This window comes from Gouania willdenowi, chromosome 17 (genome assembly GCF_900634775.1).
Source record: "Gouania willdenowi chromosome 17, fGouWil2.1, whole genome shotgun sequence".
In the NCBI taxonomy this organism is placed as follows: domain Eukaryota; kingdom Metazoa; phylum Chordata; class Actinopteri; order Blenniiformes; family Gobiesocidae; genus Gouania; species Gouania willdenowi.
Window position 1 is genome coordinate 22148875 of NC_041060.1, and position 12655 is coordinate 22161529.

Genomic DNA, 12655 nt, shown 5'->3' on the forward strand with positions numbered 1-12655 from the left:
AAAATGTGGGGTTATTTACAGAATTGAATTAGCGCCACTGAAAGAAAAAAAAGAAAAAAAACAGAGCCAGTAGTGAGAAAAAAATCAAAAAAATCAGACACTCATTTCCATTGTTAAAAAAACATATATATTCGATGAGCTTTATCAATGTGAAAAAAAATCTGATGTAAATGTTATATATATATATATATATATATATATATATATATATATATATATATATATATTTTTTTTTTTTTTTTTTTTTTAATTATACAACCTGCATTTTCAATGTAAAAAAAAAAAAATCATTTAAAAATGTACAAATGCACCATCTAATGTGTAAACCCATGGTTTTTGTTGTGTTTTTTTTTGGTTTTCATTGTGTTTTTTTCATTTTCTTTTTTTTTTCTCACTACTGGCTCTGGTTTTTTTTATTTTATTGATTTATTTTTTTTAAATTATTATTATTGTTATTTTCTTTCACTACTGGCTCTGTTTATTTATTCATTTATTTATTTTTAATTATTATTATTATTTTCTTTCACTACTGGCTTTGTTTTTTTTTAATTGTTATTATTTTCTTTCACTACTGGCTGTTTTTTTTTTTTTTAGTTATTACTATTATTATTATTACGTTCTTTCACTACTGGCTCTGTTTTTTTTTTTTTTAAATTATTACTACTATTATTATTTTCTTTCACTACTGGCTGTTTTTTTTAATTATTACTATTGTTATTATTTTCTTTCACTACTGGCTCTGTTTTTTTTTTAATTATTACTATTATTATTATTTTCTTTCACTACTGGCTCTGTTTTGTTTTTTTTTTTAGTGGCCCTAATCCTCTTCCGTTACTGTGTAGGACAGTCTGAAGATGTGCTGTTGCAGGTTTGGTGTAAATTAATCAAAAAAAGTGGAATGAGATAGATTTTACAATTTTTGAAAAAACAGAGTGATGGACTTCATCATTTGCAATAGGTTTTAATATACCAAAATTCAATCAGTATTGGGGCTTCAACATTTTATAAGTTAGAAATCTGTAACATGTATTGATTTGGTTGATTTGTTATGAATTTTAAAAATGTTCAACTTTAGAGGCTTGCTTAGCGTCACCTTTAAGGACTATTGTTGGCCTGTTTTTGCAGCTGAGGCAATCAGCCAGGGGACTGGACGTGTGTGCAAAATGTGCTGATTGTTCACACATGGGAACGAAGAAGAAAGAAGAACATGCAGGATATCATAAGGTTAAGTACAAGACTTTAATTTCTCTTTTTTAAACAAACTCAGGCCAATCTACAACCAAACATACCATTACAGTACACCAAAAGACAATAATACTGTGACAGGATGAGCAATTCAGCACAAAACTTAAACACAAACTTATAGAAACTAAAAAATACACAGACAAAAAAAAAAAAAAAAAAACCTAACAAAGGAACAAAAACAAAAAAATTCAACAAATTTTAATTTTAATTTGAAAGTATTAATTATTTAAAAGGGACAGTACACATTAATAAACAGACATGCTGTAAATGAGCCACATTTATTCCAAAAGAGGTTAGTTTTCATTGGGTGTCCCCCCAATGATTTTCTGAAGTTCAACAACCTATTTTAAAACACTTTTAAAACGGGGTTTACCTTTTAAAAACTCACTGCAATGTCTAACATGTTTGGACATTATATAAACTAAGGTTTGCATGTCGATTTTATCTTTTTTCATAAAACAAAATGTAATATCCAAGTCATTGAGTTAATGTATGTTCCAATTTATTTTATTTTATTTTAGAATATTATATATATATATATATATATAATATTCTAAAATGTGTTATTTTATAAACCGTGTGTTCCGGCTCTGTCCACTGGGTGGCGCGTATAACAAACATTTGCGCAGTGCAGCTGAAACGCAGAAGAAGAAATAAAATGTAAACACCAAGCTGTGGGTGAGACTAAAAGAAACTTTATTATTATTATTTGTAGAATATTTCTTTGGTCAAGGCTAACATGTGTAAATTAAGCAGCAGTGAATACACTGAGTCATTGTCTAATGCTGTAGTTAATTTAGTCTCAGCTGTTATTCTGCCGATGTAGACATGACTTCTATCACTTTGGGCTCATGTGTCCCCCTTTGACTTTATTTACAGATATAATTTATTGGTAATGAACAAACTGGTATTACAAGGATAAAAGCATGTTGTGTCACATTTAAGTTACTCCGGGTTATCCGTCGTGAAAGCCCTGCTGTTAGGATGCTATGGAGAAGTGTCTATTGATACGGAAACTTACGTTTTCTGGATGTGTTTTGCACATTAGCATATTTACCACGGCAAATTCCACCTTTAAAAATACATATTGTTATTGTTTGGGTAGATAACCGCTGCCAGTGTTCAGCCTGAGATGTGAACAGATTTAACAAACACAAAGTTCAGTTTTAGGGAACCAATAATCGATTATTTATTTATCAAAAGCATCATTGACGCAGCTGCGGCTTTCTATTAACTATCTTACAAGCGCGAAGATGAATAAAAATAAACAAAAAGGAATTTTTATTTTATTTTATTTAGAAAAAAAATCCTTTTCCGGTAGTGCGCATGTGCGCGCATGTGCATATATGCGCATATAGAATCTCAGTATGACGCGCACTCAGCACGTGACACCGGAACTCTCGTTCCCACGGGTTTTGTCCAGATGTTATCTCTCGATCCTCCCACATGACATAAGGCAGGGGTCACCAACACGGTGCCCGTGGGCACCAGGTAGCCCACATGGACCATGTGAGGGGCCCTCAGGAGCTCTAGTCAACAATGAGCTCCAACTAAAATCTGATTTACTTTCTAGGATTCAAGCTAACAAAGATAAATAAATACATATGACATAGTACTTATTAGAGTTAAATACTGCTGCACATGATGAAGTTTTAGTATTAAATTACCATTTCTAAATGTTTATTTTCACTGAAACATTGTGCAAATGTGTTGCAGATTTGGTGTATGGGTTGTGGTATGTTATATACAGTATAATATGATAAGATACATTTTCAAAATATGACAATTGTTACATTTTACAAATGTTACATGTTATGAGATTAGTTAAAAGTTGTTTGTTAGTAGCTTGTAAAATAGGAAAATTACCATTTTCTATGAAATGTAATGAAAATGAAACAAATGTATAAATTAGGAGAAACAAAGTGTTGCATGTTGAAGTTTAAACATTTCCTACCTTTTTAAGTTACTGCTAGACTTCATATTATCTTACCCTCTAGTTAAAGTGAAACCGTGAACATTTAGTATTTACGAAGTCCTTTTCTAACTGGTAGCCCTTCGGACCAGCAGTACCAACGAAGTAGCTCACAGTTTCAGAAAGGATGGTGACCCCTGACATAAGGCATAACTTGTCTTCTGTAGCAATGCAAGCAGACCTTTTTTCTTCTGCTCTCTGCATTGTCTTCTTTCTTCAGCCAGATGGCGTGTTCTATGTTCTAAACTCTATGCTCTCAACTATCTCAGCCGCAGTGGTCATTACATCACATGGTTTGTAGAAAAAAATAAAATAAATAATCACATTTGTAGTAAATCTCATTTACAGTGTAAACACCATCAAGTTTGTCTCCGAAGTTGAGAGCAGAGAGAAACCAGCGGTGTTTATTAAGTCAATAATATGATTTAGACTTTTCAGTATTATTTTTAATTGTTTTATATTCAGAGACACATCTGAGGTGTTTATTCATTTGAATGATAGAAATCATCTTGACATTAAGCAGAAAACACTTTGTTCAAGGGCCTCACAAAAACATTACACATCATCATGTCTACATAGATACTGTATGCTGGTTCCTGTCTGCACCCACTACAGATTGGAGAAAAAAAAAACTTGTCTGTACTTCTTATAGATATAACTTGTAAGAAACATTTCAATTGTAAAAATCTAATAGGCATTATCATAAAGTATAGTTTTCCCTACTTTAGATTGTTTTAAATGTAAAGTTCTGCAACTAATTCTAATTATCTTACTGTTTTCTGTTAATATTTCCAGTGACAGTTTTAAACATGTAGAACACTGATTGGCATTGCAGGTTGTTTATATCATTATTCATTTCTAAGTTTAGCTTATACAATCATTATGGAGTTAATTATTCTAAAATAAATGTTAGATGTGTCATTGTCTTTATTAGCAGTGGTGTATAGGATTATCAAAGGGGTTAGATTTATTAAAAAAAAAGCTTTTGTAATGTATTTTGGGCTGTTTTCTTTGTATGAAGTTCCTTTTATGTTTTAAGATTGATTGGATGGATACATTTTGTTATGCTGTAGATATTTTGAAAGAATTGGTAATATACTGTACATATGGTTTATTCATAATTATTCTGAGATTTGAACTCTTGTTAATCTAGTTGGTTTGGCCGAACTACTTCAGACTGTGCTTGAAAGCTGTCTTCACAGGTTGATTATCTGGTTTGCTCAAAGTTATTGTCCTCTGTTGTTTTGGAACTAATTGTCCTCAGGATCAGACACAAGGACGAGAGGACTCAGACTTCTTATTGGGACCTACTTTTTGACCTGCACCTTAGAAATTACCATCAGGCTAACAGTATATGGAAAAAAAAAATAACATTTTAGGGTATTTCCTAGGTTAGGGATAGGGTTAGATTGGATAATTTAAATTAGGTTAATTTAAACTAAGTTGATCAAAACTTAATCAATAAACCTGCTCAGATTCAGTAAACCATTGATTCCTGAGAGGAAATTGGGTGACATCAATATGGTTCTCTTATCTTACTTTATTTTTGACATACATTTTTGTTTAATTATAAGTTGTTTTTTTTAATTTATTAGTATTTATTTTTTGTTTCCTCACATGAGTTAAAAACTAATATTTTCTTCAAAAAATGATAAACATTTCTTTAAAAAACCGGAATTAAAAAAATTAAAGTGGAAAAAATGGAATTTGGGGAAAAATAAAACAGAATTTTGAAAAAAATTAAAACAGATTTAATAGGGCCCTACATATTATCTAAATTCTCCCAAAATCCTACAATTTTCCTCAAATTATTCCCCCAAATTAAATACAAATTTGTTAGAAATCCGAGGAAATTTCAGATCCTGCTGGGACTGATATCTGTCACTTATTGCTTGGATATTGTTGGTGCTTTATACTTTGATGTAGAAATGCAAACTAGGGCATAATAATGCAATAATCTGCGGCCCATTTGGGATTAAACTGGTCCGTATTTGGCCCCTGAACTAAACGGTGGATTTCCTCTTTCTGTAATTTCCAGAGGGTCAGTCATAGTGAAGGTTGACTCCCTACCTGCGATGTCGTGGGTGAGGCGATACCGTGACATCAGTCCTGTGACCCTGCAGGTGGTGAGTGGGGTCGTGACCTCCACCCTCTACAGTCAGGAGGTGGAGGGTCTCTCAGCAGGGCTGGTGGAGTCCTTTCTGGTGGAGTTCTATCGCTGTAAACTCTGTGAGTTCACATGTAGCCTCAAGCCCTCCATCAGCAGCCACCTGCTGCACAAGCACCCACCCTCCTCCACCCTCAGTTTCCTTGAAGGCGCCGATGGAGGCGCTGCGGAAGAGGAGGCGGAGCTGGAGCAGGGGGCGTTGCCCTATCAGCTGGACCTGAACGGGGAATCCAAGCAGAGCGACGAAGATGAGGACTTCCTGCTCTATAACATGCTGGACAGCATGAGCCCGCCCACGTGTGACATCAGCAGTGATGTTGGACTGCAGGTCGCACATACCTGTGAGGTAACACAGCTGATACATATGATATTAATCACAATCATATCAGATTTTACTGATGAATTCTTGACATATTATTTTGTGAATGAAGACTAGGGATGGGCAATATATCGTTTAGTTATAGTTATAGTTTTCTATTTTGTCGATGTAGGAAATGACAATATCGCCTATATCGAGATATATAAATATTTTTTAACTTGTTTTTTTTAATACAATCACACAGTACAAATCACATTATACAAGTATTTAATATTATTCATAGAGTATAGCCAGTGTCCTTCTTTACAACGTTCCCATATTTTGGAAATATATATTTTTATAGCTTATTTTGTTTTAAAATACTCGGTTTAGGAGTTGCTACTTTTGATACTTTTCAGCATGAAGAGCACAGTTAGATGGATTAATGAGTGCGTCCTACAGACTCCTCCCTAATAAGCCACACTACAGAACCCACTCACACGCTGTTTGTTAATAAATGTGCCTGCGTGGCATTTTTCATCAGCAAATTTAACCCAGAATTTTCTTTCTGGTCAGACTTTATTGGGTTAAAAATATTGAAATTACTATCATTTATCGCCATTTTGAGAGAAAAAAATCGAAATATGAGTTTTGGTCCATATCACCCAGCCCTAATGAAGACGTGTCCTCTTCTTGGTGCAGGTCAGCACTCTGTTTGAAGAAGATGATGAGGAGAAAAACTCCACCATCTTCCCTCTGAAGGACAACTCACTGGATCTGTCCTGCTCCGTCGAGCCTCTCGCCACCCAGGAGGAAATCGCCCAATCTGCTCACCTCATGACTCTGGGGCTGTGTCGCATCTCCACTGTTAAATCTGCTCCTCCTGCGTGCTCTTCCCTTCCTCGAGCTCCTCCCATCAATCCTCGTCCTCCTCCTGAATCCTCTCACCAGGACAGTGTGAAAGACAGCGATACAGACACCCGACCAATGAGGACGTCAAACATCAGGCATCAGAGGCCAGCGTGTCTCCTCTGCTCTCTGACTCTGCCCTCCAGGCGACTGCTGGACGTCCACATCAAGTCTCACCGGGCCAACGGCGGCTTCGGTTGCATCTGCTGCCGCTGGACGGCTGAAAGCTGGGAGGAGCTGGAGCCTCACTGGAGGAGCCACTGCAAGAAGAAGAAAAGGAGGAGTTTAAAGAAGGTGAAGCAGGTGAAGACGGAGAAAAAAAAGGATGTAGAGGAGGCGTGTCAAAGGACGATGTGGAAGTCTGCTGACCAGCGAACAGGTAAAAACAATGAACACACAACTTACCCTATGATAGACATCCACTCTAACAGTGATTACTACTGGTTGTTTTCAGATGGATGGAGGGCTGCGCAGGCAGAACACAAACGCACTGAGTGTCCGAACAGGTTGGTAATCAACTCATAAAAAACATATGCAGCAGAAATGCAACATCATGCTATAGATTTATATTTTTATTCATATGCAGATGGAAAAAAGTTTCATAGGTTTTTTTTTTATCCTACAAACAATGCCGACAATATAACACACAACAAAGGTAATGCATATAGTAAAGTACACACACAAGCCTCCCAGAACACCAAGGCTTACATTTCACAAAATAACTGGAACTAGGGTTGGGGTCAATTACATGTTAAAATTACAATTGTGTTTTCAATTATCCATGTTCAATTACAACTCAATTCCGATTACGTTGACCAGCATTTTTCCCAATTACATTTAAATTTACAACTATTATTTTTCTCCACTACAATTACGTTCTCAATAACTAAAGTTCAATTACAATTAATCACAAATTGCTGAGCCTTTAAAGGTGCAGTCCGCAACTCTCAGATCCCTCCCTCACCGCTGCTCTCTTGCCCTGCCTCCAAACTTTCCAAAGTCCCTCCCTCAGCGGAGCTAACAAGCTAACGTTAGTCTGACAGCAACATCACAGTAATATAACATGCTCTGTTAAAAACATATTACTGCAGCGCTTCTCTCTCTCTATGTGCACACAGTACACCAATCTAGCAGCAATACAGCATCACTTACAGCAGCCCACACGGAGGCTGCTGCGTGCACATGAACACATGCACCAAAGCGTTCTAGTGTAACAATTACAAATCAAACATAATGTAAATCAAGCAGCAGGAGGGACTCAATGAGGCTGTTTCGTTCACACAAACTACTAGTTTCATGTAAAGCTGTCCTTACATAGTGACAGCTTTAGCAAATAAGACAAAAAGTCCCTTTTGTAAGAGTTGCAGACTGCACCTTTAATGAATAAGCCAAAAAAATGTAACCTTCCTCTTGTGTTAGCTTTCTGTTAGCATCTCTTATGATAACGGGTCAGTTTTTACCTGTCTTAAATCAGCTGTAAAATACACACAAAAAATATTCTCAACCATCCAGTTTGCTTCTCATCTCTTGGTTACCTTGTTAGGTTTCCTTATACATGAAAATATTGGTTTTATTATTTATGGGTGGATGTCTGTTTTTGTGACAGTATACCCCTAGATTTTATTTTATTTTATTTTATTTGTTTTTATAGTGAAATGATCATCAAGAGAGCTGACGGGTAAACTTGACATGACACATATTTTATTCATTTTAATTTTAATAAGACATAGAACATATGTGTAACATGGTTCTCAGTTTTGCATTTAATTACATTATAAATGACAGTTTTTATAGAATTTCTATATTAATTACATTTACGTCAGTTATCTGAACTCAATTACAATTCAATCATGATTACAACAGCAACAGATTTTTTTCTATTACGATTACAATTATAATTACGTCGTGACTGTAATTAATTGCCAATTTACACGTTTACAATTATAATTGACCTCAACCCTGACTGGAACGGTCGTTTCATCAGAGGTTTCAAGACAAGACACCTCTGTTGCCATGGAGACAGTCTGTGTTGCAAAACCTTTTCAGCCTTTCTAAATTGTATGTGTGCATGTTTGTGTGCGTGTGTGTTGTCTCATAGTCGGACCATCAAACGTTTGACAAACTCACAGATGAAGATAAAGACCAAAAGAAAAGAGAACAAAGAGCAAAAATCCAAGAGGTCGTCCCCTGAGACCCGAACCCAGAATGTTTGCGTCTGTTCGCTGTGCCACAGGTGACTACATCGTCCACCATGCATCACTGCACAAGAGTCAGATAGTTGGATTCTTCTACTCAGTAAATAAACCAATCACGTACAGGGAAGCAGACAAACTCTGACACGTGATTGGTTAATTCATTTGTCATGTTTATTCTCTGCAGGAAGTTCTCCTCCAAGTTGACCCTGAGGCGACACCTTGGTATCCACGGAGGAGAGAAACCGTTCAGCTGTTCTCACTGCTCGTACAGCAGCCGACTGAAGGCCTCACTGCTACAACACCTCAGGACTCATACAGGTCAAGAACATTTTTAAGAAATCAACACAATTCAGTGCATCTTAGTCTTGATAGTCTACCAGTTCTGTAGTGCAGCTCTATTTAGTTCCTGCTTGTTTGTAGGGCTGTAGTCAACCAAGAAATGGTTGGTCCACCAAGACAACGTACACGTAGCGATTAGTTGACCAACAAAAGAAAAAAAACGAGAATAAATAAGCAGGTGCAGACGAGGATGAGAATAAAGAAAAAGAGAGACAAATATTTTGTTTTGCTGTGTCTGCTGCGGCGCCAGACACAGCAGTGGATCTATTTACATAATCCACGTATCAAATATAAGGATAATCCATGTTCTTGTGCAGAAAAAGGATCGATTCAATAGTGGATGCTTGTGCTTCAAGCCTGTCTTAATTAATTCCCTCTCTGCTCCAATCAGAGCAGTCACTGGCAGCGCAACACTTTTTTATTTTTTTGCAGCCAGCTCTCACTCACACAGCTGTTGCGGGACACAGAATCATGTTTAGGCATTACATAACTTATATTTGACATTTAATCCTTATCACCTATGTATATAAGTGCATTGCATTTTTTTTAAAAACGGTATTGAAACTGATACCGTTGCTGGTTGACCAATGAAAATCTTGGTCGACCATGATGGCATCGACCAATTAGTCGACTAAATGACCAAAGTTGGCAGCCCTTCTTGTTTGATTAGTTCCTGTGTGTCATTATTTTTAGTAAGTAATGGCCATGCTCAGTTGATTTACTTTGTCTTTGCAGAACATTTTACACCTTTGTCTTAAAAACGTAGTTTTTTTTGCATTGTGTTTTAGTAAGAGGACGTGATTCATAGTGATTTAATCACCACCTAAGTGGTTCCTAAAGTGCTTTACAACATCAGCCCAATTCACTCATTCACACCTACTGGGGACAGAGCGGCCATGCAAGGTGCTAATCTACCTATGGAAGCAACTCTGGATTCATTGTTCTGTCTGAAATATCTAGTATTTGGTAAAAAAAAAAAAAAAGATGTAAAACGTATTAAATTCTATTTTTTTATTATTATTATTTTTCAAATACAGATCACACTCAGTAAATATTGGATAACTGCATCTAGGGCTGGCCTATTTCTTTTTTTCTAAAAAAAAAAAATCTCAGATTTTTTTAAAGAAAAATTCAAGTTTCGATTCAATTTTCGATTATTTTTTTTTCAATGCACTCAGATATATTGTCAAAAGTGCAACTTTATTGCTGTGATTGTCCTCAAGAGTTAAAATGCATAGAAGAATCCCAAAATAAAAAGTAAACGAGGGTCATTCAACTATTTCAAGCTTTAACTCAGGTTTAAGCAAAAGTGCAACAGCAACTTCACAGTAGCTTCAATTTTCTGATAAAGAAATCAGATAACTACATTATTTATAACATATTACAATTAAAAATATTAATAATCTCTTCACTTAGCATCTCAGCATAGTGTGAAAACAAAATGAAACATGGCTGTGGCACACATATAGCCTACTCAAAGGGTAAACACATGTAAACAAAGAGGGGGCTGGCTCACATCCCTCTATAGTAACCCACAAGGGTTGGTGGGGAAAAATAATTGAAAAAAAAACTTTAACTCCAATTTGCAAAATAAAAAACATTTTTATCAACAAATTCGATAAATTGATTAAATCGATTTTTTGCCCAGCCTTAACTGTATCCCATACTTTCTCAAATATAAATTTAGTTCAAATAAAATGGAGTATAAACACATCTGAGGGGGTGCATCTTGTCACTTTGTGCACTAATCTTGGCTACTCTGTATTTGTAATGCACTTTAATAATAAACATGGTCAAAAACTAATTCTAGATAAAAAAAAAAAAAAGTCTCTGGGGGTGCTGGATGTACAGCCTTAGGATCAAACCCTCAACCTCCCCATCCTCTAGAACCAGCTTCCTCTGGTTTTTAATTTATTGTTTTATTTTTTATTGTCTAATAAAATTTAGTTTAATTAGATCCCTGTGTGGTTTTTTTTTAGATTTTTTTCTTCTGTTTTGAATGTTTTTCCTTTTCCTTTTCCTTTTTTTCTCCTTTTTAATTATTTATTTTTTATTCCATCCTTGTGTGTTTTTAATTTAACTGTTAAGCACTCTGGTCACCTTTACTGTTGAATGATTGCAACATAAATCTAATTTCCATCAAGTAAATTAAACACATCAAAATATTAATTCACAACTCGAACACCTACACACCCACACAGGGTGTCATTAATGACACATTTCATAACTCAGGACTCACACAGGTAATCCAGTTGAGTCTGTCGTGGAACTGATTGTGTGTTTTATTGTGTATCGGTGTGTTTGTGTGTGTCTACAGGTGAGAAACCATACAAGTGTGGGGAATGTCCGTACGCATCTATAGATAGAAGCTCTCTGCTCCGACACAGCAGAACTCACAGCAAGGAGAAACCGTACAGGTGTGAACAGTGCGACTACAGCAGGTACGACACACACACACGCTAATACTAAACAGCAGAGTTGTAACTTTCTACAGACTAATTTAGTACGGCTGTGGTTGTCATGGTAATGTGCGAACTGTCGTCTGCAGCATCCAGAAGAAGAGTTTAGACCTCCACGCTCGCCGCCACCACACTGGCGAGGCGTTTCCATGCCAACAGTGCGAGTACTCCAGTCCAGACCGTCAGCTGCTGCTCAGACACGTTCGCCGGCACCACTCCACCTCCCAACATGCTGCTCTCTGATTGGACTGCTCGGGACAGCTGGTCTTTGACTGATCATGTTGCCGGATACAGATGTCACATGTTTACATCAAATTGTATTTTTTCAATTAATTTATAAATATAGATAAACTTTGCCAAGTTGGTCTGTTTATTCTCATGCAGTTTATGTGCTGGGATCTGGTTTCCCTTTGTTAGTTGCTCTGCACTGGTGTAAGACTTCATTAAAGCTGCAGGAAGTCTTTTTTTTTTCCCATCATTTGGTCAAAAATCCATAATCACCTTTGAGCACATTGTAATTTTGAGTGGACAATGTAATTTCACTTCTTCTCTTGGCTCTGTATTCTTGTGTAAGGTTTAGAAATCCAGGAGCGTGACGCAACCTTGCAGCCAATCAGAGCTCAGGGGGGCTCCGCTGGTGTGGGTGGTTGTTTCTATACAAGTCTAATGATTCTACATACTGCAGCTTTAAGTGCTGACACAGGCTTGTGTCTTTGGTGGAATGTGGTTCAGTGGTGCAGCATGAAGGTGGATTACCCCCAACCCTCAGCCCTGCAAGCTGATTAACCTCCTTACGCCAACCTGAGGGTGGGGTCTGTGGTAAAGGTCAGCAAGTAACCCTTTAAACTGATAGAAAATCAGCCAACTGTGATTATTACGTGTTTAGGCCCACTCCATTTATTACAATGTTAGTTTAGAGAGCTCTTGTTTCACAGTGATGCATGAAGCCATCCCCCTAAGGCCTCACTAAACTAAGGTGTGTTCAGATGAGTGTTAAGTGTGTTATGAGCTTGTAAAATAATCCTGCTTTAGGAGGCTAATCAATGACAGGGAAGCTTCCGATTGATCCAT

The 12655-nt window shown here is 36.4% G+C and overlaps 1 protein-coding gene across 2 annotated transcripts; it reads left to right on the forward strand.

Moving 5' to 3' along the window:
- Positions 1-1852: 1852 nt before the first annotated feature.
- On the forward strand, positions 1853-11946 carry LOC114478760 (zinc finger protein 391). Of its 2 annotated transcripts, none has more exons than XM_028472013.1 (8): positions 1853-1923; positions 5256-5730; positions 6385-6970; positions 7046-7097; positions 8690-8824; positions 8971-9104; positions 11443-11566; positions 11674-11946. In XM_028472013.1, the coding sequence occupies exons 2-8, from the start codon at positions 5293-5295 to the stop codon at positions 11825-11827; spliced, it is 1623 nt and encodes a 540-aa protein (XP_028327814.1). In that variant the 5' UTR covers positions 1853-1923; positions 5256-5292; the 3' UTR covers positions 11828-11946. The 2 variants fall into 2 exon arrangements, with proteins under 2 accessions (XP_028327814.1, XP_028327816.1); XM_028472015.1 differs by having other exon boundaries at positions 1874-1919.
- The last annotated feature ends 709 nt before the right edge of the window (positions 11947-12655 follow it).